Source organism: Hemicordylus capensis, chromosome 1 (genome assembly GCF_027244095.1).
Source record: "Hemicordylus capensis ecotype Gifberg chromosome 1, rHemCap1.1.pri, whole genome shotgun sequence".
Classification (NCBI taxonomy): domain Eukaryota; kingdom Metazoa; phylum Chordata; class Lepidosauria; order Squamata; family Cordylidae; genus Hemicordylus; species Hemicordylus capensis.
In genome coordinates, this window is record NC_069657.1 from 102440099 (window position 1) to 102466883 (window position 26785).

The 26785-nt window shown below is 41.4% G+C and overlaps 1 protein-coding gene across 7 annotated transcripts in view; it reads left to right on the plus strand.

The window, feature by feature from the left end:
* Nucleotides 1-26785, plus strand: part of NELL1 (neural EGFL like 1) — a 768366-nt gene that overhangs the window by 603618 nt on the left and 137963 nt on the right. For 6 of the 7 annotated variants that reach the window (XM_053266636.1, XM_053266637.1, XM_053266634.1 and 3 more), the window contains one exon: nucleotides 15089-15184. The exons of the other annotated variant lie outside the window; for it this stretch is intronic. In XM_053266636.1, coding sequence (XP_053122611.1) covers nucleotides 15089-15184 — 96 coding nt within the window. The remainder of the gene's footprint in view (nucleotides 1-15088; nucleotides 15185-26785) is intronic. 7 annotated transcript variants of the gene reach the window in all.

The following is a 26785-nucleotide window of genomic DNA, read 5'->3' on the forward strand; positions in this document are numbered from 1 at the left end:
GAGGAATAAGCCAGAAGGATTTGCAGGTTTGGCCCTTGACAGTATGTGGTACAGTCCTGATTCCACATTCTTTCCTTCAGAGAGTGGGAAGAGGTACTGCTGTCAATGGATAATACTAGAAAATGTTGCATGTAAATGGCTGTTCATACAAAATATTTCCATTACTGCTAAGAAGGCAGGCCAGGAGCCAGAGCTTTTGGGCAACACATTGCCAAGTCTGCCAGTGACCTAGTGACCCAGATAATAATTGAAAAATGTATTGAAAATCACCTGATTGCCCAATTGTTTTGTGGGTTGGGTGGTAGGGAGGTTGGATCATGCCCAAACACTCAACACACTTTGATGTCTCTAGGACCTGCCCTTGGGGGGAAATGGGGTGATTTGAGTTTCCCATTGTTTCCTATGGGTGATTCACACATTTGTGATTCAGTTCTTTGAACCAGCCAGCTATGAATCGATTTTTTTGTGATTCAATTTAAGATTGCATCACAAAAAACAATTGTGCACACCTCTACTAGTAAGTTGTTTCACCTATTTTCTGAACTAATTCTTTGTTTTAAAAAGTTTCTATCCCTTTTCCCGTCCCTTACAAACTGAAAGGGACTCAAGAAAGAAATATTTGTTTATTTGTTTATTCAATTTATATACTGCCCTTCCAAAATGGCTCAGGGCAGAATAAAAACTGGTTAAAACCAGTTCAATTAAAATCAAAACTATAAAAACAGAATAAAACTAATAAACATTCAAACAGTTAAAAACCCTGGAAGGCCAGGCCAAACAGATAGGTATTAAGGACTCTCCTGAAAGACAGTAATGAACTCAAATTATGGATTTCTGCTGGGAGTGCATTCCATAGCCCAGGAGCAGCTACAGAGAAGGCCTGCCTCTGACCCGCCACCAGACAAACAGGTGGTAACTGGAGATGGACCTCTTCAAATGTCTTTAATGTGCAGTGGGGATCATGCAGAATAAATTGCTCTCTAAGATAACTCGGGCCTAAGCCATTCAGGGCTTTAAAGGTAATAACCAACACTTTGTTTTGCCTGGAAACATAGTGGCAGCCACTGTAACTGTTTCAAAACAGGCATAATATGGTCTCTCCAAGTTGCCCCAGAGACCAATCTGGCTGCCGCATTTTGAACTAACTGAAGTTTCCAAACTACGTACAAAGGCAGAGATCCAGAAGAACCAGCAGAGTCACATTCCCTCTATCGGTTTCCCGGTAAAGGTCATCCATCAGGCCAACCAACGACCAAGCCAGTTTGAAATGGGTCTAGATCACTGATTCTCAAACTTGGGTCCTCAGGTGTTATTGGACTTCAACTCCCATAATCCCCAACCAAAGGCCACTGAGGCTGGGGATTATGGGAGTTGAAGTCCAATAACACCTGAGGACCCAAGTTTGAGAATCCCTGGTCTAGATAATCAGTTTCCTCCAAAACTGCCTGGAGCTGGTTGGCCACCACCCTCTCAATCACCTTGCCCAACCAAGGGAGGTTGGAGATTGGCCTGTAACCACAGGTCTCTGTGGTCGCCAGGAATCGACACTGACTCAATGGCACTTAAAAGAACATAAAAATGTTTGGGAAGACCAGTTCCTACCATCTCTTTGAATTCCCTTTTCCCTAGTAGAGAACTACTCCAGCCTTTTCTGCCTCTACAGATTGTGCCAATAGTGTAGGAGGCAGAAGAAAAACCAATAATCGGCCTATTCACATGTTATAAACACATGTACAATCTGTGTAAAGTGTTTACATATATAGATCTGAATGCACATGCAGTTATTCACACATTACATTGAACACACGCAAAGCAACACACTGTCTATATGTGCCCTACACTTCAGGAAGCTTGTACCTTTGTTCACTTTTAAAATGAATACATGTACAGTCACTCACAAAAAATATATACATGTATACAGACACCTGAACGCATGTAGAACATAATGTTTGAAGACAGCTAATGTTTTACCACCCCACCATTAAAAGATACTTGAAGAAACAGGGAAAGCATATGGCCATAATATGAGTCTTTTTCAGAACCAGTGAACTCTCTCTGGAAACAATGATGTTTGTTTTTCATAAATAGCAGTCTCAGGAAATTACTTTTAGAGTTGTGGTTTTGTGTCACTGAATTGTTTGTTATCCCTGTGGATTTTATTCTAGTAGGTTTCACATTTAATTTTCTCAATAAAGCATTTTATTGCAAACTCAATAAGTACCATTCTAACAAGGCATTTCTACCTGTAAACAGGCACAGGGATAAAATGTATTAATGGGGGAGTATTAGCAGTACAAGCCTCTACAGGGATTTATCAAGTTTATGCTTAGCTTTCTCAGATTACTGGGAACCTGCTATGAGGGACTGAAAATCCTGTGTTGTGCTGAAGTATTATGTTACTCCCTAACAAAACTGTGATGCTGAAGGGTTTGAAACACAGCAGAAGTCTTTTGACGCAAATGGCTATGAGACTTATTAAGAAGTGTAAGCACAAAGACAGGCTAGTGCACAAGAGATTTAGAGCTTCAGTTGATGTGAACACATTTTTTTCCAAATTAACTGTGCAGTCAGTGAGCTGATTTCTGTACACTCCCAATGCCAGTGGAAGGTGGTTTTTATGGGGACAGAATTAGCTTGCCTGCATGAAACACTGTAAATTCTTCAAAACCCGAATAGATAAGGACATTTCTGTAGCCAGAGCTGCTGTTCGGTAGGATTTATGATTTGACAGGATGATTCAGTTTACTGTGAACTGCAAAAGGTTATAATGCAAGGTTGATACAACAGCATGGCATCATGATGATACAAAACTACATGATCTCCAAACACCATCATCATATTAGGAGGCTCCTCATTTGGGGCAGAGGGGGTGTTGCCCATCTGCCAACCCCACATTTTGGCCAGCCCCCCATTATCTCACCAAACATACCATCTCTTCCTCTCTGTCTTTCCCCTGTGTCTCTCTCTCTCTCTTGCTTGGATGTTGCTTTTGCATCTTCATTGCTTGCCAGTAGATGGTGCTGGCTCCTTGTGTTGTTTCTAAATTTCTTTGAAAAGCCATTTCCTCCCCCTTAGGGTGTCCAAAGGAATCTGTTGTCTCCAAAGGAAGTAATCACCATACTTAGTCACTACCCATCTTGCGTATTTAATGCCTCAGCAGTAATCAGGATGCATTTTCTTCCCCCCCCTAAGGGTGAGCAGGGGCTAGCCCAGCCCCTAACCAATCTGAAGTCAGAATAGCTTGCAGGCACTTATTCTGACCAATAGCCAGCAAACAAGACTAGCCCAGCCATTTGATTTCCCAACATCCTTCTAGGCAGTCTGAACAGACTCTCTGGAGCTCTGAGTACAAAATTGGAGCATACAATCTGCAAGGAAATCAACCCGCAAGTTCAGAGCAGGAAGGAGCCCTTGCTGCCTTTCTCCAGCCTCCCCTGGAGAGAAGGCAACCATTTTCTTCTCACTCAGTACTCCAAGCCAAGCTCTCAGGAGGCTTTGGATTTCGCCAGCGTTTGCTGGGAGCTCTTTCCTTTTTCTTTTTAAAATGTCACTAGCAAACCTTGGCAAAATTCAGAGATCTAGAGAATGAGGAGGGGGGTGGGGGATATGGTAATCATTTTACTAATAAACAAGCATCTGTCTGCCTTCCCTCTTTATCTGGGACTTAAAGGAAAGCCTCTTACTTTTTCACCTCTTTTGAGGGTGAAAGAAAGGGAGAGGGGTTATAGCTTCCAAATGAAACAAGGCGTGTTAATTGAAATTACTAATTGTGCAACTTCAAATGTATCTGGTTTGAAATGTGTGTGGCTTTAATGCAGAAATATGTTTTTATTGTTTTAGAATTCTGAGATTATTGTCTTTTCTCCATGGGCAACCTAACAGGCACAGCTTGGAAACAGGCTAGTCCAAAATAGTCAAGTAGCTTCACCACTCTATAGTCCTTATGCCAGTTTTTGTTTGCTATTGGCTGTTAATTTTTTGTTTCACCTTTTGATTGATTGATTGATTGATTGATAAATGGTAGTGGTATTGAAAGGCAAGGTCTGCATTGTAAATAATGTGGATGGGTTTGTGATTTATATGGCTTAATTTTCAAATCTGTTAAAGGATTCTATCAAGTAAATGTTGCATAGAACTCCAATCAATTCTATACAGTTTTTTCCTGGTAAAGCCTTAATGAACTCATTGGGAGGTTCTGCCAAGTAACTGCTATGTGCATGGGATTGAAGCCCAAGTACATATCCCAGAAATAATTATTAGTATTATTTCTTCTTCTTCTCCTCCTCCTCCTCCTCCTCTTTTAAGATATGCATGTCTATATGTTTGAGAAGAAAGGAAACTAGTGGGCTCTGTGCATGGCCAAACACATTGTAGTATATTCAAGTGATGTGAAACAAGTGTATGCAGGTGCTACCTGCAAATAGGTGCTCAAGATACAAAATCTCCCCACCCCCTATCTTCTTAGCCTAGTCCTGCATGGGGTTAGGAGGAGAGGGGTGCGATTGCAAAGAGGGGAGAAATGCAGGCTATGCTGATAGAAGAAGGAATGGAGCTATTGAGGGGAAGAAGAGACAGGAGGACTTCAGAGCAAGAGGGCATTGATACTTTACACACTGACAACCAAGGGCAGGATTGCTTTACTCACAGCTAACCAAGGGGTGAATTTAGCACTAAATAGCCAGCTGCCAAGTGTTGGTGTGAATGATGGGAATTTTGGCTGAGACAAGCAAACAACTTTGCAGATGGAGAAAACCATGGGCTGATGATTCACTTCTTTTTAACTTAGGGTTGGACTTGCCTACTATTAGCCACGCCTATGGTTATCCCTCCCTCCCTTCCACCCACCCACCAGCCCCAAGAAGCAGCAGCTGCCACTGACACCGCCATTTTATCATGTTGAATTACTGTACCCTATCGTAGTCAAACCCTCAAAAGTGTCATTCTTATTTCACAGTATCATAAGGAATTGTAGGGCTCTTAGATTAAATAACAAGTGAAACAAAAAGAGTTTTCTATACACAAGGAATTCCTCCCCACAATCCCAGTGCAAAGCTTACCCATATGCGTATTGCATTATAGTGATTTTATCACTTTAACTCACACTTCTTAATTTCATAATAAGAACAAAAACCTTTTCGAGAATTTTTAGGCACATTCTTTAATTTTAATTCTTTAATGTTCTAAATTACTTAACACATCAATTGACAAGAGATTATTACTACTATTATATAGGCTTCATGAAAACTCAACTCTCTGCATCCGCCTCAGCCCTGCTGGTCATCTCTCAAATAAGATCCCAACAAATAAGGGAGTCAGACAGGACTGCATTTTAGCACCATTTTTATTTAACTTTTATGTGAACAATTTAATTCAGCGTCTACAACAAACAGATATTCATGCGCCCAAGTTATCAGATAGACGCATACCAATCTTAATGTATGCCGATGACGCAGTGATTCTGTCTCAGAGCAGAATAGGCTTGAAGAAAGCCTTGGATGTGTTGGTTGGTTTTTGTAAAGAAGAACAGATAGTAATAAATTATACTAAAACGAAAATAGTTCATTTTGGTAAGGGTAATCGAAGTTATAATTGGCCAATTGATGGTCACCAAATAGACCAGGTCAAACAATTTAAATATTTAGGGATGACCTTTCAGTCTAATGGCTTCAAGAATGCTCACATTAGCTCAATGGCCGAAGTGGCTAAGCGCAATATTGCAGCAATAATGAGATTTTTCTGGTCTAAGGGGGCGGGGGGGAATTATATCCCGGCAGCAATCAAACTTTACAAAATCAAGGTGGTTCCCCAAATACTTTATGGAGCCCAATTGGGGATGTATGCAAAATTTGGCGAACTAGAAAAAATCCAAACGGGTTTCTTGAGGAAGCTATTTGGCGTCCCCAACTGTGTGTCCAATGCAGTGATCCGCTCAGAGGCGGGCATTCTCAAACTGGAGTCCAAGGCCTGGATGTTATCAATCAACTATTGGATAAAACTGCATCTTTCCCCAACAGGATTAATCCCTAAATTACTGGCAGCAGAGCCACAAGCATCCTGATGCAAGGAAATAATGCACAAGCTTTCCTGCTGCGGATTTACTGTTGGAGGCTGGTACGACTACAGCTCGCAAATTGGTGCAGCAAAGACTGGTCGATATAGAAATACAAAATGAGAGGGCTATTTTACCTCAATTTTACAAATCTGTACAGCTCAAGACAGACTTAAGCCCAGCTACCTACCTGTTTACGATTACTCAATGCAGTCATAGATGGGCTTTCTCTAGGGCGAGGTTTAATGCCTTCCCTTCAGCGCTTTTATATGGGAAGTATAACAGATTGCCCTATGAAAAGCGCATATGTCCTTGTGGTCAGGAGATCGAGTCAATGGCCCATATCTTATTAAAATGTCCACTTTACCAGGATGTAAGGCAGCAATTAATCCATCCCTTGCTAAATAATTTGAAGGGGAAAACGGGGGATCTTTTTTTAAAGTACTTATTAGCCGATGAAGATTCAGTAATCTCCAGAACAGTTGCTAAGTACTGTTACGTGGCTTTTAAAATAAGAGTCTCAAACTCATGAGGGTACTCTTCTTTAAAAAAACAAACAAACCTTGCCATTTTTAGGTGTGTGTGTGCGTGTGTGTGTGTGTGTGTGTGTGTGTGTGTGTATGTAATAATATACACTTATTTTAAATAATATACTCTTATTTTAAGGATTTTATGTGATTTTGAGTTTTTAATAACTGTACATTTCTCTTTTGGTCACTGTCCGTAACTAAATAAAGTAAGTAAGTCTTTAATTTTTATTGGATCTAATAAGATTTGTGATCATATGCATGATGACAAAGATATACTTTAGCTTTGATATATGTTAGCTATGTGGCAGCCAGATTGGTCTCTGAGGTCTCTGAGAGCCCACATTATGCCTATTTTGAAACAGCTGCACTGGCTACCAATATGTTTCCAGGAAAAGTACAAAGTGCTGGTTATTACCTTTAAAGCCCTGAATGGTTTCAGTCTGGGTTACTTGAGAGCGTGCCTTTCTCTACAAGATCTCCACCGCATATTAAGATCATCAGGAGGGGTCAGTTTTGGGGTTTAACCTGTGATCAGACCTTCTCAACTGCCACTCCTAGGTTGTGGAATGTGCTCCCCATGGATATAAGAGGATTATCTTCCTTGGAGGCCTTCAGGAGAGCCTTGAAGCCTTGCTTCTTTTTAGCCTGGCTTTTAATGATTTCTAGTTTTAATTTTAATGATTTTTAATGTAGTTTAAATGTTTTTATTTTATTTTAATTGTTTTATTATGTGTTTTTTATTTCAATTTTAACCACTTTAGGAAGAGTGGTATATAAATTGAAGAAATAAATAAATAAAAATACTTGTATTGTCCGCTCTTTTATTTTACTGAACACAGTTCTATTATCTTGAAATAATGCAGTGTATGCTGCAGAGATATTCATCATGCTTTGACAAAAAGATTGACAATCCCTTTTCTTCCCTTTGTGCATTGAAATTACTCTTTCAAACTGTGACGCTGAGAATACTAATTTCCTCCGCATCATTTTAATGTTAATTCAGTATCATTTCTAAATAGTTATCTCTCTTAGGCTAATAAAGACTTAGTTGTTTCAACCTGAATTTTGTCAAGCACTGAGAAATTTAATTTTCCTTTTGAAAGAAAGAATTTGAACTAAATTAGCTGTTCTATGGAGGGTAAAATCTATAATATCAGTGTTAAGTATAGCTTTCTTCTCTCTTCCAGTTATCCTGGACTTCTTTATCTCTTGTGAAATTATTTTTCACATTTTCAGAAGATTTAAATGGATGAATTTCAATTTATGTTTTGCTCTGCAAACATTCGTCTCCTTTGCTTCTGAAACCACATTTTTCTCATGATACTTTGGTCCAAAGTCGGAGTCACAACCCGGCCTAAGTTAAATTGTATCAGCCAAAACTTCTTTTTAAAGCAAAACAGTTAGTGAAAGTTGCTTGACTAAGCTACTTCCCAGCTTCATAAAAAAGGGAAGATAACTGGGCTGAATCCTGAAGTAAAGGTAATGTGTCTCGTTGAGTCGGTGTTGATTCCTGGCGCCCACAGAGCCCTGTGCATGTCTTTGGTAGAATACAGGAGGGGTTTGCCATTGCCATCTCCCACGCAGTAATGCATTATGGCTTTCAGGATCTTCCTATATTGCTGCTGCCCGATATAGGTGTACCCCATAGTCTGTGAAACATACCAGTGGGGATTCAAACCGGCAACCTCTGGCTTGGTAGTCAAGCCATTTCTCCGCGACACCATTAGGTGTGCTTACCTTTTATTTCTTGCCTTCTAATTCATTTATCTTTCTTTCCCTCCCCTTATCGTTCAAAGCTGGCTTCATTTCTTGCTCCAGCCCATTTCTCTTACCAACACAACTTACTGTTGTTTTCCCCTCCAGACCCCCAGAATAAATAAGAAACCATCAGTTTCATGGGTAACTTGGTTACATGGATTAGATGTCACTGTAGGCCTTTCAAGGAAAGTTACAGCGGCCCCTAAACCAGATAAGCTATATTTGCTTGATCTAATCCCTTGCAGTTACTGGAAAACAGTGATTCATTTTTCTTAAGAAGTCAGCTTTAGACTTCTAGGGAGTAGGTAACTTGTCTCTGTGAAGATATTACTTCAAATAATTAATATGCAAGTAAAGCATAGTGTTGAACAGCCTTGTGTTAGTTGTTACAGTACAATTTATTATGCAATTGAAAACAGGTGTGGAAGTTGAACTGAAGTTGCATATTTGCAAAATAGAATGTTGTCCTGAATATGCACATCAGCCTTCATTTCAATAGCTATGACTGAGCGGGTGGGGGGAGTCATTGCCAACTTACCCCCCCACCCCGCCCAAGATGATCAATAGAATATTGCTGGGAGTGCAGGTCACACTCCCAGATGCTCTCTGGAGGCCAGGCCAATGGATCCCAGCCTCAGGCTATCCCACAGTGCACCACACAGCAAGTGCAGTGCATTGGGGGAAGTCCCCAGAAGTCAGAAGTTCATGCCCTTGGGACTTGCACCCTTAACCCTGGCTAAAGGCTGGGCTTAAAAGCAGGTTTAGATGGGTGGGCAGTGTCGCAATTGGCCCCAATCCCAGTGCTGCACACAAGCAGTCTATCCCAGGATGGGCTGCCTCACCCTGGGTAAGGATGCTCATGTGAATAACCTTATTATATTGTATGAGTGTACAGATATCTGTATACTTGTATATGTGTTTGTGTGAATGACTGTACCTGTGTTCATGTTAAAAGTGAACCTGGATACAGGCCCTTCAAATGCATGGTGCAGATAGGAAGTGTACTGCTGTACCTGTGTTCAGCATAGCATGTAAATATCTGTGCCTGTGTACACTTTGCACTCATTGCACAAGTATTCAACATAACGTGTGAATAAGGCTAATGTCTCCATTTTAAATGCAGATTTCACACTGTGTGGTGTGTTACATCTCTCCTGTTCCTCTTGAAAAAGATGGTGAGATTGAGCTGGTATTTGAATTGGACTATAAAAGGTTGTTCAGAACATGTGTATCAGCTTTCTTTCTGACATCTCAGTGTTCAAGGAATATATCACATTGTGTTGTATTTTTCATTTTCTTCTTCCCCCTTCCTTTGAAAACTGGTGGGTGTCAAGCTGGTATTCAGACTTGAAACAGTATTGTACTCTGAGCATATGTATCTCGTTTGATATGTTGAATAAGTTTAAAATGGCTGCCTTGGCGGCTTCATTTTCTGTAGGTGCTATTGTAGCTTTAATTCTGCCTGTTGCCATGCCAACTGCCCACTCTTGCCTCATGTGGGGAAGAGAAGGAAGCACTATCATATAATACTTATGATAGTTGATATACTGGCAATGCAATACATATTAGGGGTGTGCAATTCGGATTTTCGGGTGATTCGGCTCGGACCCGAGCCGAATCACCCCCGTTCTGTTTTGTGCCCGAATCTGGGTCACCCGAATCACCCTTGATTCGGTTCGGATTCGGATTTAATCCGAATCCGAATCCGAATCGATTCGGGGGGGTAAAAAGGGGCTCAGGGGCAAAATTTTGGGGTGGGGTGGTAGTGCCCAATGGGTAGAGTCTACCACCCCAATTTCAGGGGGATTGGGCAAAGTCCTGATTTTTTGTGAATTTTTAAAGTTTTAGTGACTTTGGGGCAGTTTGGGGGCATAGCATGGGATTTGGGCAAAAGCAGTGGGGTGGGGTGGTAGTGCCTAATGAGTGCAGGCTACCACCCCAATTTCAGGGGGATTGGGCAAAGGGCTGATTTTTGGTAAATTTCTGAAAATTTCATGTCTTTGGGGCAGATTGGGGCATATTGGGGCAGAAAGTGGGGGCTGGGGCAGAATAGTGGGGTGGGGTGGTAGTGCCTAATGGGTGCAGGCTACCACCCCAATTTCAGGGGGTTTGGACAAAGGGGTGATTTTTTGAGAATTTTTGAAGTTTTGGTGACTTTGGGGCAGTTTGGGGGCAGAAAGTGGATCTGCCCCAAAAGAGTGGGGTGGGGTGGTAGTGCCTAATGGGTGGAGGCTACCACACCAATTTCAGGGGGATTGGGCAGAGGGCTGATTTTTTGAGAATTTTTGAAGTTTGGGTGTCTTTGGGGCAGATTGGGGGCAGAAAGTGGATCTGCCCCAAAGGAGTGGGGTGGGCTGGTAGATAGTGCCTGATGGCTGGAGGCTACCACCCATCCCCAATTTAAGAGTGATTGGGCAGAGGGGTGAATTATGGTGAATTTATTTGTATGAGGTTTGTCTTCATAAGGTGAAGTGTGCTAAAGTGATTACTTCCTCATATTATTCATAGTAAAGGAAAGTGTGAAAAAGTGAAAGTGGGGTCATGAGAGTTGTTTAATTGAAAAAAATCTCATTTGCTATGATAGAATGAGTTCTCATTCTATCATAGCAAATGAGATTTTTTTCAATTAAACAACTCTCATGACCCCACTTTCACTTTTTCACACTTTCCTTTACTATGAATAATATGAGGAAGTAATCACTTTAGCACACTTCACCTTATGAAGACAAACCTCATACAAATAAATTCACCATAATTCACCCCTCTGCCCAATCACTCTTAAATTGGGGATGGGTGGTAGCCTCCACCCATTAGGCACTATCTACCAGCCTACCCCACTCCTTTGGGGCAGATCCACTTTCTGCCCCCAATCTGCCCCAAAGACACCCAAACTTCAAAAATTCTCAAAAAATCAGCCCTCTGCCCAATCCCCCTGAAATTGGTGTGGTAGCCTCCACCCATTAGGCACTACCACCCCACCCCACTCTTTTGGGGCAGATCCACTTTCTGCCCCCAAACTGCCCCAAAGTCACCAAAACTTCAAAAATTCTCAAAAAATCACCCCTTTGTCCAAACCCCCTGAAATTGGGGTGGTAGCCTGCACCCATTAGGCACTACCACCCCACCCCACTATTCTGCCCCAGCCCCCACTTTCTGCCCCAATATGCCCCAATCTGCCCCAAAGACATGAAATTTTCAGAAATTTACCAAAAATCAGCCCTTTGCCCAATCCCCCTGAAATTGGGGTGGTAGCCTGCACTCATTAGGCACTACCACCCCACCCCACTCCTTTTGCCCAAATCCCATGATATGCCCCCGAACTGCCCCAAAGTCACTAAAACTTTAAAAAATCGCCAAAAATCAACCATGAACCGAATCACCCGAATTTTTTTTGCCCGAAATTCGGGTGATTCGGCTCGTGTCCGAAAAAATTCGGGGGACATCGGGGGTGATTCGGTTCGGCCCCGAATCACCCGAAATTGTTCGTTTCGGGCACAGATCGTTCTGTGCCCGAAATTTTTTGCACATCCCTAATACATATAATGGATCTGCAACAATACTGCTCTCCAGACCTTTTTACTGCATAAATTAAAAGGGAAAAGGTTGCAACAAAGAACATACGTTTCAATGTACATACGTCAGTTTCAGTATTCTATGTCCCACTGTTTAAAGAGTGTGGATTTTAAACAGTGGGACATAGAACACGGAAGCTGACTTATATACATTGAAACGTATGTTCTTTGTTGCAACCTTTTCCCTTTTAATTTACGCAGTAAAAAGGTCTGGAGAGAAGTAGACTTATGATATGTATAATATACTTGTAAAATAGAATAGCATCTAGAATGGCTCAAAAGGTCTTTTTAAGGTTTCTTGTTGAGAAACCATCATCTATACATCTTTATTTTTATTCCTTCTCTGTATAGTAAACCAGAAGCACCTATTCTGTTTTCAGCTCCAAGCTCATTTTCATACCATTTACAGCCTCTCTTTGCCAGCACTCTATCTGTGATTGCATCTTGTAGAGTGGGTTTGTGGCTCTGCCATTAATTCTCAGGCAAAAGCTGCTATTTAAATATTAATTGTAGTTCCTCTTCTGTAATCCCTTGGGTGTCTTGAGAATTGCAGTGCAGAGGGCATTATTTATATTCCATATGGAAGTCCAGCATTCTGGGTAGGTCTTCCAAAACCTTCCCCAAAGCTTCCAGTGACATCTCAGAGGAGTGGGGCAGGAAGGGGCAGTGTTGCATACAAATCCATAGTCTTAAGTCTTCTCCCCTTTGTACTATATCTAATGACTAAGGCTTGGTTCAAACATTACATTTAGTGTGTTTCACACTTTCAAATAACCTTTGAATAATTGAATCGTGTGGGGTTTCTTATGTGGGAACTTATGTGATCTACCTATTCCATATGATTTCATTTTTCAGAAATGGCCCCAGCTCTGTAACTCAGCTATGAAGCAGCGGTGCCATGCAAATAGATAACATTTGTATCAGGCTAAATCTTTGTCTCTCATTTACACAAGCAATGTGAGAAATATTTCAGAAAGTTCACCAAACTGAATTCTCTCCCCCACCGCCACCCCACATAGCCTGTTCCCCTCTCCTTTCAGTTATTTAAACAGTTGTTTATTGGTTAAGGTTCTATGGCCTATACTGATAAGTCAAGATAGTGTTTCTGTTACAGAAATGTTCTTGCTTTTCAGTATTTCTTGAAGAAGAAAGCCAAAGATTTGGTAAAATGTCTGAATACTAGGGATGTGCAAATTGATTTGGGTATAAATAGATCTGTACTCAAATCTAGTTGATTTGGAGACAAAACAAATTACCGTGTGGTTCATTGGCTAGATTCAGGTACATATTGAATTGTGCCAGATTTGATTCAAATTGATTTGAGATTTGGATTCCTCCTATTAATTTCCCCAGATTCCTAGCTTTCATTTTTTTTAAAAAAAGCTAACCTCTAGCCCTTGTAGAAGTGGAGTTATGGGGGGGAAAGTGTGGTCAGTATTTTTCAAGTGTTTGGAATCTTTGGTATATAATAATTGTCTCTAAATAAATCCCTATGAGGATTCATTACATACCTTCATTATACACCTTCGTTTCTTCTGTTCATTTTTACTATCACTGGACAGCGCCAACTGTCAACTGCCATGTGCCAACTACACCCCACTCCCACCCGCAAGGCAGTGGGTTACTACTCCGTTTATGTTGTAGGATTTTTTTCAAGTGTTTAGGCTTTTTGGTGTCTAATAGCCTTTCCTCATAATGAATCCCTATGAGGTTTCATTACACACCAAAGAGTCTAAACACTTCAAAAATTCCTAAAATATAAACTGAGTACCCAGTGGCTTGTGGGTTGTGAGGTTGTTGGAAAATGGGATGCCTCTAATTCCCCACCCCCACCTGCAAAGCAGTGGGGTCAAAATGAACAGAACAAATGAAGGTGTGTAATGAAGACACCAAAGAATTGAAACACTTCAAAAATACCTAAAAAAAATAAACTGAGTACCCCAATATATGTGTGTGTGTGGGGGGGGTGTAGTTGACACATGGCAGTTGACATTTGGCACTGTCCAGTGGCAGTCAAAATGAACAGAAGAAATGAAGGTGTATAATGAATCCTCATAGAGATTCATTATGAGGAAATGTTATTAGACACCAAAGAATCTAAACATTTCAGTATTCCTAAAAATTCAAATGCGTACCCCACTGCCTTGCAGGTGGGGGGGGTGTAGTTGGCACATGGCAATTGACAGTTGGCACTGTCCAGTGACAGTCAAAATGAACAGAAGAAATGAAGGTCTTGGGAGAGCAGAAGGTTCCAAGTTCCCTCCCTGGCATCTCCAAGATAGGGCTGAGGGAAATTCCTGCCTGCAACCTTGGAGAAGCCGCTGCCAGTCTGGGTACACAATACTGAGCTAGATGGACCTATGGTCTGACTCAGTATATGGCAGCTTCCTATGTTCCTGTTTATTAAAATCTTAACAAAATGTATTACAAATATCAAAACATTATGATAACATTAGTCACTTGGTATGATCAATGATGACTATGACTTTTCTTTGTTTTATAACTCTATTATTTTGTATTGTAAAAATTCCAAAAGTGATTGGGGGGGGGAAGCACAAGAAGTTTGGAGTATCATCTGAACTGACCCTATGTGGGGCTTTCAGTAAGATTCCAAATTTTTCTTTCAACAGTCACATACTACGTCACACTGCAAACAGTTTTTGAAATTTCTCCATAAATGTAAAGTAGCTTTCATACTTTATAGAAAAGATTGATTTTTGACATAGATGTCAAAAGCCCAGTATGAAGTTAATCTTGCATTTATTTGGATTATGGTCCACAATTCTCTAATTACCTTAAACATTGCTACTAAAAAAATGCTACATAGAAGATCAGATATTACAGCTATAGCTATCTCTTATATATTCAAAATGAGTCACAGAACAATTCAGCTTGCCAGTGCTTGCTGCCCACCGTAGCCTCTGAAGATTCCTAAGCACAACCAGCTGCAAATGTGTCCTTGAGTTTACTGTGCTCAGCTCCATTAAAATATTCTGCATTATTCCTTAACTCTCCATGCCAAGTAATCATTAAAATTTTGTTTTCAGCTTGCCTTGAGGCTTTCAGTTTCCCCCCCATAGCAGTTTATCTGGGTCTGTCTGGTTTTAACAAATGGAAGTTCTGCTAAGTTGGAATATGAAATATCTATATGACAGAAATGTGTGGGGTTTTCTTTCCAGCATTTTGTGAAGAAGGATGCCGATATGGTGGGACGTGTGTAGCTCCTAATAAGTGTGCCTGCCCTTCTGGATTCACAGGAAGTCATTGTGAGAAAGGTAACATTCCAAATTCTATCATATTAATATTTAAACTTTATCAATGGATATGCACATTATTATTTTTGTATTATTCTTATCAGGAAAATGTTATGCATGTAGCAAAATTAGGAAGCTTGCCCATATCTAACATCATGTAACTAAGGGTGTCATAGTAATCTAACAGCTTTAGTTTCCAACATGTATGATGTAGTTCCAATAGTGTGGACAAATACCCTGAATCTTTATGTATAATCCTATCCAACTGCTTTTCCATACGTTTTTTTAAAATAGCTGCTGGATGCACAAACTCTTGTACAAGCAGATTAGGAGAAAATATTGGCAGCTGTATACCAGTTGGGGGCGGGGGGCGGGCAGATCTAGTTGAATATAAAACATCCCACAATAGCTTAGAGATTTGTGTGCAAAGCTGCAAGGAGCAGTGGTGTCAAAGCGAGATGTGCACAGGGCATTTTTTTTGCGGTTTGGACCAAATTTGGACCAAATCGAACAGCGGTCTGAGAACTGGTTCAGTTGAACTGACCAGCTGGCCCAGTCAATTTGACTGAAGCAGCTCGAACCAGTTAGCTGGTTCAAGCCAGGCTCGATTAGGGTTGTGACTGAGGGATATGGTCAAGGGGTGAGGGTGGCACTGTGGGCATCAGCGAGAGATCTTTAAAAGCAAAGGAGATGGTCCATTCTTACCGGCTGTACTGAAGCTCAGCAGCAGTGCTCCTGCCATTAGCCTGTGTGGAGGCCAGGTTAGATAATCTCCTTTACTTTTAAAGGTCTCTTGCCAGTGTGCCGGCACCACTCTCACCTCTCTCACCCTCACCTCTCAGTTGCTGCTCTAATCGAGCCCAGCTCGAACTGGTGAACCGGTCTACCATAAACCAGGTTTGGTTCAATGACAGACCAGCCCCACTTTCCTGGAGGAACATAGGAAGCTTCCATATACTGAGTCAGACCCTTGGTCCATCTAGCTCAGTATTGTCTACACAGACTGGCAGCGGCTTCTCCAAGGTTGCAGGCAGGAATCTCTCTCAGCCCTATCTTGCAAATGCCAGGGAAGGAACTTGGAACCATCCCCTAAGTAGAATATTTTACAGTGCTCACACATTAAGTCTCCCATTCATATGCAACCAGGGAGAACCCTGTGTAGCTAAGGGAAGTCCTGTTTGCTACCAGAAGACCAGCTCTCCTTACTTAAAAATTTCTGGGAAAGGAAGCAGAAGAGCAGGAGGCCGGTCTGGCTTGCAATTGAACCGCTTGAACTGGCCTGGTTTGCTACGGACCGATTCACTTCAAACTGTTCATGCACATCCCTAGAGAGACAGACAAACTTTATTTATTTTTACATTTATATCCTGCTCTTTCTTCAAGGAGCCCAGAGTGGTGTTCATGGTTACCTTTATTCTCACAACAACCCTGTGAGGTAGGTTAGTCTGAGAGATAAATGATTGGCCCAGAGTCTCCCAATGAATGTGGTGGTTCAGTTGAGGGGTTTTTCTGGATTATCTGCATGGAAGAGCAGCAACAGTTTTATTGTTGCTCTTTGCAGCCACAATTGGGCAACCAGCAATACTTTATATGACAAAATCATATAAAGTATTACTGGCCCACCACAACAATGCCCATCCATTTCTGATCTACTCTTTCAGCATTCTTAGTTTAAAGCATATGTGTAGAAGCTCTGAAAGCAAGGATCTAGAACAGGGATTCTCAAACTTGGGTCCTCAGGTGTTATTGGACTTCAACTCCCATAATCCCCAGCCTCAGTGGCCTTTGGTTGGGGATTATGGGAGTTGAAGTCCAACAACACCTGAGGACCCAAGATTGAGAATCACTGATCTAGAATATAGACACTGTGCTTTGTGCAGATATCTGGAAACCTAGGAAGGTAATACAGATTGCTGTGCTGATATGAGGGGGCTAGTTTCATGTAGCAACAACTGTGATATCTCTGCACATGAAACAATTTCTTCACACAGTAAATGCTTAGAGAATAATAGATAGATAGACAGACAGACAGACAGACAGGGCAATGTGAAAATCTCCTGACTTTTGATATGCTCTTCAGAAAGCTGACATGATGCTCAGCCTTCCACCTCTCTGATGCTGTCCTGGGACTGCTGCAGACTTGAAAACAGGCCTGTTCAGAACTAGGGGTTGTGCAAGCAGAGCTCTGCAGTAGTACTACTTGCACAACTGCTTGTTCTGAACAGCCCTGGGACTGCACAACAGGGGCAGAGTTTTATGTAGGTCATGTGGCATGCCAGCCATTTTCTTTTTACTGAAAGAGGTAAATTTGGGGTAGATTCAGTGAGTTATTCCACTTGGTATGTGCTACACTATCGGACTTAATGAGCATCATGTCAGCCTCTGAATTTTACTGAACAGTCCGTATAAAAAGTCAGGGGATTTTCACATATCTCACCACATAGCTGAATGTTGGCCTAATCATGTCTGAAGTTATTGACATGTGATTGTATACTGTGCAGGAGCTATATAATAGAAAGGCTATTACATGTGAGTAGAATTGGTGACTGTGCCTTGAAAGTAGTGGTAGCTCACCGGCATGTGCTTTTAGGAACTCAGTGTACTTCTTTTTAGCATTTGCCTAACCTACTTGTTGATGATGAGCAAATCTAAATTTGTATCACTTTAATCCTGCAGCATTTATTTGGGATAATTCTAAGAGGCAGACAGACACTTTTGGCTTAGAAACCTTTTTAAAATGCTCCTGATTGTCCTTGTCTCTGTTGACTGTATTTAGCTGGGATGATCAAGGAATGCATACTTAAATTAGGTGCACTTTGTCTCCAGAATTAGTTGTTTTTACAGTGTATTTCAAGTGAAATTGGCTGGCTTTGTGTGAAGCTAAAAATAGATGCCTCTTTACAGTCCAACACATGGGAATATACTCTTCATGACTGTGGAATAAATCTTGGAAACGGTGGTATAATTGTTTAAACAGAAGAAAATAGTGTTACAAGACCCTAAATCATGGTTTGAATGCACCTAATAATCATTTCCATTCAGTAGAAATGCACCGTGGGTGGATGAATATTGTAAGTGAAATGATCTGCTTCAGTAACATCTTCTGTTTGTTACACTGTGTACAAGATGTTCTTTGAACTGACTCAGGGCAATCCTTTATCCATTATTTGTGCGAGCAGAATACTTTCTATTGGCTCAGCTTATAATGACCTAAATCTGCTTCTAACAGCTAAAGGAGTGCAAGATAACCCTTTGGCAGTTAAAAATCATGACCAAAAAGCAAGTGGCTTTCTTTTCTGGTATGTATTATCTGTAATTCACCAGTTGCCCCACAAAAATAATGGTATTCAGCTCAATAGAACTTCCATGAACATTGAGTACTCAGGATTTATGTTGGTGGCATGTGCAGGATACAAAGTGAGGGTGATATTGGAGTTTAAATTCTATTGTGTACATGCATAATGCAGCATGCTGTTAAGAATAATTTACCACTGATGGTGGTTTTTGCCACTTAGACCTGAATTAATGAAACATTACTGTGGGGCTGCCTTTCTCCCAGCAGCTGAGGCAAGCTCTCAAAACAATGAGATACTTTATCTATTTGATTTTTATCAGAGACATCTAGGTCGTTATGCTATATCCTTAGGACCATGAACATACATTTTTATTGTTTTACTTGTAGATAACGCCCATCATTGACAGGGCAAAGTCATTTTGCATTGATTACACTGCTAGGAAAGTTCAAGAAATGGAATCCAGGAGGTCCTCTGATATTGCAGGGGTAACGTTTGTGGAAACAACAAAATCCACCCCCAGCACAGTACCTCCAGTGACTATTGCTGGTGTCTGTCTTATGTTTCTTTTTAGGTTGTGAGCCCTTTGGGGACAGGGGTACATCTTATTTATTTATTATTTCTCTGTGTAAACTGCCCTGAGCCATTTATGGAAGGGTGGTATAGAAATCAAATTATTCAATCAATCAATCAATTAATTATTAACAACAACAACAAAGCAGGCCTACAAGAAAGAACAAGTCAAGAACCAAGCAGAAAAATGGAAAAATAAGCCACAGCATGGTCAATATTTGCATAATATAAGTGGAAAATCAGACATCACCAAGACCTGGCAATGGCTTAAGAATGGCAACTTGAAGAAAGAAAAAGAGGGTGTAATACAGGCTGCACAAGAACAGGCACTAAGAACAAATACAATAAGAGCCAAAGTCGAAAAGTCAACAACAAACAGCAAGTGCCGCCTTTGTAAAGAAGCAGATGAAACCGTGGACCACCTCATCAGCTGTTGTAAAAATATCACACAGACTGACTACAAACAAAGGCATGACAAGGTAGCAGGGATGATACACTGGAACATCTGCAAAAAAATACAAGCTACCTGTAGCCAAAGATTGGTGAGACCACAAAATTGAAAAAGTTGTAGAAAACGAAGATGCAAAAATATTATGGGACTTCCGACTACAAACAGACAAACACCTGCCACACAATACACCAGATATAACTGTAGTCGAGAAGAAAGAAAAACAAGTTTAAATAATCGACATAGCAATACCAGGGTATAACAGAATAGAAGAAAAAGAAATAGAAAAAATCACCAACTACAAAGATCTACAAATTGAAATTGGAAGGCTGTGGCAGAAAAAGACCAAAATAATCCCAGTGGTAATTGGCGCCCTGGGTGCAGTTCCAAAAGACCTTGAAGAGCACCTCAACACCATAGGGGCCACAGAAATCACCATCAGCCAATTACAAAAATCAACATTATTGGGAACAGCCTATATTCTGCGACGATATCTATAACAACAACAAGAACAATATTGATAACAAAATTCAGCCATCCCAGGTCCTTGGGAAGGACTCGATGTCTGGATAAAACAAACCAATCAATAACACCTGCCTGACTGTGTAAACAAGAAATAATAATAATAAGTGAATAACACCTGTCTGACTGTGTAAATAAATAAATAAATAAATAATATTGGTGTGCTTAACCTAACCCACAAACTAGCGTAAGCTTCTTTAGTGAAACAATCCGCTCCTGTGGCGAGAGTGGATGCAGCCTATGTGGCGAGAGTGGCTATTTAAATTTTAAACCTCCCTGCACATCACCTGAGAAGCGTGGGGAGCTGTAAAGTTTAAATAGTTCCTCTCCCCTCTTCTCAGCTGATTTGTGGGGAGGTTTAAAGAAATGGCACACGAAGCAAGAGTGGATGGTGTAACCTGCAGCTCTCCCTACATACCAACTGAGAAGTGGCAAGAGTGGCTATTTAAACTGTATACTATGTTAGTTGGATGGAGTGTGGGGGAGGTAGAAAACTCTGAATCATCTAAACTGCCTCCTCCACAATGATGCAATTGGTAGAGGGTGGTTGCTCACAAATGGACAAAACTGTTATTTGAACACCACCTGTATATTTCATAGAATTTTTTATTAATGTGCTTGCAAAAGGGAGAACAGATTGAAATTTGTAGGATTTCAACTTCAAACATTCATTTTATTGAATAATTATCTTATTTGCTAAATTTTAATCATAATAAATTTGAAGCTGAGAAAAATTTTCTCTTGGGCATGATGTCATTTTGGAATTGAGTATTAAAATCTGTTCAGAACAATAGCAGTTAAAATATGGTGATTATATGGATGTGACTGCCCTGAGCCCTTCTGGGATGGGTAGTATAGAAATGAGAAGAAGTAAACAAACAAAAATATTCAGAATTTCTTCTTTTAAAAGATAAAAATCCTTAAAACTTTCCCCCCAGCTTATCCCAGTATAAAATGTAGTGCATTCAGCTAACAAGTGTCAGGATTGTTCATGCAAAATTTCATATCTGTAGGTAATCAGGAAGTATGATACTCAGAATTTCTTCTTTTAAAAAAAAAGATTTAAACTTTCAATGAGCTTATTCTGGTGTAAAAAGCAGTGCATTCAGCTATTTTCAGTGGAAGAAGGTCACTGGGAAGTGTGACTTTATTTTGCACCAACCAACCAATTTTTCAAAATACAGTATATAATAGATCTTTATTAGGGAGGAAAGTTATCTTTACAGTCTCATTGTTTGTTTGCTAAAGGGAAGTTAGATTGTGGCTAGGGTCCAAAGGACCACCTATGGTGTTTCTCAGTCACACTAGAAGTGACCATATAGAGGTGGGCTGGAGGAGAGGCATGCCCACATCCCATGCCTCCCAGATAACTCAAGCCCTGGTTGAGTTTACTTACCTAACTCCCACACAATTGGGCATCTGCAAACTTGGGGAGGGAAGAGAATTCCAGCTGGGTCTTCCAACATCCCACAATGTACCGTGTGAGCAGTGCAGAGGCAACTCTCAGAGCAGAAGCAGGGCTCCTCTCTCAGGCCTCTCAAGCGTCATAACATTATGGTAATCATGGCTGCTGGGTACCCGGGAACATTTTAAAAACCTCAGCAACACAGACAACCAGAAGACAGAATGCACAAGGGGGCATGGCCAGAGCTCCAGAAAGCCTGTGCAAGGCCTCTGGGGCTCATTCCCAGCAGGCGTGTGCTGGCTGATGCATGTCCCCCCACCCCCCACTTTCTCTTCCTCCAGTGAGGGAGGGAAAAGAAAATAGGTGCACCCAGCCAGCAAACGTCAGCTGGGAAGTGAGTACTGGGTGGGGGAGCCGATGAAGCTGGCTCTGAGGAGCTGGGCAGTCTGGGTTCTTTGAATCTGTCTGCTCTATTATAGCTCCACCCCTGAATTTGGTTACTTGATTATAACAGTGTAGGCACACAAAGTTCATCATTTTTCCATCGCAGTATGACGTAACTGGTCTCATACTTCCTATTTCTGTTATCTTATGTTGTTGCAGAGCAGCAAAACAGCACCCAAACTTTCAGCCCTAGCAGTGTTGCACCTTTTTGTGTGTGTCCCCACCCAAGCTTCTGAAAGGGGGATTACTGCTTGCACAGTTTTGAAATGTTCATGAAAGTCAGTCTTTTCCCCCTGTTTTAGTTCAACTCTAAAATTTGTCACCAAGTCTGGCCTTGGCATATGTTGTAGTCATATCTGCATTAGCCATATGTGAAAGAGAACATTTGAAAACATGGAGGCTTTGTTTTTCTATAATATTTCTGAACAACTTTGTGCTTAGTAGTGCTCTTGTGTATTATCTTTATTGTTGATGTGTTGCTTGTTATAGTGGACTATGTAGAATTCTGTGGTTATTACTTACCATTTTCAAAAATTCCCTGTGTCTGCTTATTTAATTAGCAGTTCAAATGTTTCAGCTTCATAGGGCTATGGTTTGAGATGCCAAAAAATGAAAGGAAAACACTTTATATAAAACTAGAATTTCCACAGAGAAAAGCAGATCTGAATGCATGGCCCAGCAAAACTTAAAAACCTTTACAATAGTTAGAAAAATGAATCTTCAGAGTATAACTTAAGTATTATGCTAGAAAATATATTATACATCTGAAGAGTTTTATTCAGTTCCAGAAAGCATATAATGCATAAATTAGGCTGATGTTGGAGGACCATTCACATAAACGATCAATGGAATTATACAGCTTACATATGGAAATAAATATAAATCCTTATTTGCGCAAGTACAGGGTAGGAAAAAATCAAAGTCTGCTGAAATCTCTTGAACATTGATTTCAGTCTGCCACAAACCATTTCTCAAACCATTTCTGCTTGGAAATATCAAACATTAAACTTCTATTTTTATAATATAATAAATGAAAAGAAAGTTGACGTTATCAAGATTGAACCTTATCATAACAAATTCATTTTGTGTTTGATATTAATTAAGGTAACAAACATTGCTATCTTAGCACAAGAAAATTAGCTTTAAGGTATTTTGAGATTTTTTAAAATAGTGATACAAATCTTTCCACACCTTGATCTTCACTAGAACAGAGAGTTGCCTAAGTATAGCAATCATTTTTCCTTTTAAAAATGGAATACCTAATTTAGTAACTTGAGCAGTCAAATATCTAGAGTTCTCTACTATTTAAGAAGTGTAACATCTGAATTATTCCTTTCAGCATGAAATATCTATTAAATAGATCAGACATCTCAATGTATATCATAAATGGAGGGGCTTTCATGTGAGAGTGAAATTCCCTTTCTTATTTGATCTTTCTGAAGAAGCCTTCTCTGTATGCTGCCAACCTAGTCTTTGTGCACTTTGGGAATGATACTCATCCATCTTTCAAATGAGACATAAAATGGAGGCCCTGGACACTTGTGGTCATTAAAGATCCAATGGCACTTAGATCCAATTCCAGCTTTGGTAATTACTTTGTCTGCCTTCCCTCACAATTACAGTATTCACTTTTCCTTTTAAACTGTTGTACGCTGGCACAGAGTGATAGAAACAATTTCACCCCAGAGGTAGCTGCATTTCAGTCACTAATGAATGATTGGTTCTTATTCTGAATCCACTTACAGTACTTTAACAAGAAAGTAGTTCCACTGAACTTTATGTGAAACATTGCCACACCAATCCTAAATGCATTTACTTGGAACAATATGACATTAGTTGTGATTGGCCTTATGTTTTGCGCGCGCTCTCTCTCTCTCTCTCTCTCTCTCTCTCTCTCTCTCTCTCTCTCTGTCTATATCTATCTATCTATCTAAAAATTAAAAAGATTGGTAAAATTGTAGTATTGTAATTTTCTGAATGAGGTGCAAGAAACTTGCTGTCAAGAAGCTGAGCCATGGGCAGCAGTTCCTAGTCCAAAACCAGGACTGGGAGAATCGGAAGCTCACTGGGGTTACACTAGGCAAGGCAGTCAGGAGCCGGGAGGGTCAAGAGAGAAACCAGGAGTCAAGAATACACAGTCTCCATTCAGACACAGCGTGGAACCTTGGGTGGATGACGCTGTGGTTGATCTGTGAAGCTGAGAATCATGTTGCAGACGATTGACTCACCATGGTTTCTGGGCAGAGGAATCCCTCCCTCTCCCTAGTCCGCCCAGGCTGTATACCAGCAAGCTCTGTTCCACCCACTTTGCCAGACTGTTGGCAATGAGTCGGCACACTAATGAAGCTGCATCCATCGGCTGCAATATTAGAGGGGGTGTGCTCAGTGCAGTTGTACCTCTTCAGCAGTTTTTGCCTGCCCTCATCAGGGCGAGGACATTTTAACCCTTCCCTCACATCACTCACAGCACTGTCCTCCACAGATGGGAAGGAAGGGTCTTGTGCCCCCCTCCCCTGGGAAGAGAGGTTTGGGTCCCGTTCTTCTCACATATACTGGTTAAAGATAGACTACTCAAGCATTCCCTATACTTCTCCCCATATGTTCGCAGAATGCGTTTGTTACCAGAAATGGCCATTTATGACACACTCACACCAGCCCATTCTCCAGCAGATATGCCATGATATGTGTGCCCCCCTCCATTTCTCCAGGGACTTCAATTTTTTCCTTCCCCTAGACCCCCATCCCTATCCCATGTATGAGTGCTCATGTATGGATGGATAAGATAAGACTGCTAGGAAGAGGGTGAGATTACTAAGGATGTTTCCCTTCAGTTTTGGTAGTATTGCTCTATTTTTTGTACAAGTTGGTAGGGGAAGGATGTCCAGCCCCTTTGCCTGGGTACAAGCATGCTTGGTGTCGGCCAAACCTCATGAGAAGAACCATCCACCTAGAGCAGGATTAAATCACACAAGTGATGCTCCCAGTGTGGTGAATATGATTCCTGCTTCTGTGTGGTCCACTCTCTCTTGAGAGTACCTGGCCATAGAAACATGAATGGAAGCTGGAGGGCTTTTACTCCCCGGCCCAGTTGACAGTTCCACCAAAGCCACAGGAAGGGGCCCTCAACAACATCATTCCTGCCAGGAACTAAGCACCCCTAAAAAGAATCTGGTCTCCCTACAACATATCTCCATGTCCGGTTGTGCTGTTCACAGTCACCTGGCTAGACAGGGACCATTTTAATCTACGGGTGTCCCATCCCAGAGTGCCCTGCAGTGACAGGTTTGCATTTGCCACAGCATTTGACCCAGCTGGTACTGATTAGCCTGGGACATAGGATATATCCCTGATCTCTCCTTGTCTGCCCACCCAACCCAGAGCCAACCCAGAACAGCTGAAGTGGCCCAGACTACTTTTAAGTCTGGAAGGGTTGGGTGCAAGGGGGAAGGTGCAAATATGAGTTCTGTTGTTAACCAGTGGTGCCAGGAGCCCCACAACAGCAGGGAGCCCTATAATTGGAAGGTTTACCTCATGAGAGTGCAGTCAAATGGAGAGCTGAAACACATTAGTGTTTCTTCCCCCCCACCCCAGTATACTAGCCCTCTCATGAGAAGGCTAACCCCACCCACCCTTGCCCGCAAGCCAGCACGAGAATGAGAATGTGTTAGGTCTTTCTCACTGTTTTGACCGGATCTGCAAGCCCGGTGGCACTCTTAGTTTCAGTGAACCAAACCCCATGATCCTTTGCCTGCCTTAATATAATATCCCCACCTAGGAAGTCAATTAGATGTGTTCCTGGAGTAGCAAATGAGGAGGCCCAGCCATTCCATGGTTCAGCAACCGGTGTCTTTCCCCGGGATTCTCGGGCATGTCCCTTGATCTCTTCTTCCCCACCAATGCACACCTTTGTGTACATTAGGGCCAAAGAATCTACACTTCATTGCTAAGATCTGAGAGCCCCAGGAATGGGGCTAGAGCAGGTGTTAGGTCAATGATGGGACTCCTTGCATGTGTGTCTGTTCTTCATTTATTTAAAGCAAGCTTCCCCACCCCCCACATGCCATTCCGTCCCTTTAAATGCAGGAACTGCAGGGACATGGCATCCCCATTGCCAAGCAGTGGCAGGAGGAGCATGGGAATGGCAGAGGGTGGGGCATCGGCTCCAAGAGGTGGCCAGCAAGAAACGCGGCTGCCCTAGAACTGTCGCATTTATGGGCTGCTCCGAGCTGGCCTCTCTGTAATGGCAGGAAGAGCTTGCACATGAAACCCAGGTTATATAGGGGAGCAGAATTTGGATGACACAATTCTGCCTTCTAACCTAATGTTTCAGCAGCAAAACCCACTACAAAGCAAGGATTCAAATTCAGATTTGGGAGCAAAAATTGTGACAAAACTGCAGCTTCACGCTTTCAGATGACCACAGACTCAAACCTCTGGCACATTTACATCTGGTTTGACATTATGACCAAATGGAGCCACAAAGGGTCAAAGCTAAGCAATCACCAAGAGCAAGAAGATCAGGCAGAAATCAGCCAAAGATCATACCAAGCAGATCAGCAGGAGCAAGATAGCACATGCGTATCTTGATACTGAGTCAAGACTTTAAGGAAGGCTTTTATATTTTCTGATACAGAGAGAGGTCAATAGGTGGTTTCCTAGGGCAGAGCTTGCTCAGTGCTTCAATAGAGAGCCAGCATCGTGTAGTAGTTAGAGTGCTGGACTAGGACCGGGGTGACCCGAGTTCAAATCCCCATTCAGCCATGATACTTGCTGGGTGACTCTGGGCCAGTCACTTCTCTCTCAGCCTAACTTACTTCACAGGGTTGTTGTGAGGAGAAACTTATGTAGTACACCGCTCTGGGCTCCTTGGAGGAAGAGCGGGATATAAAATGTAAATATAAATAAATAAATAAATAAATAGCCTATGATTCTACTTG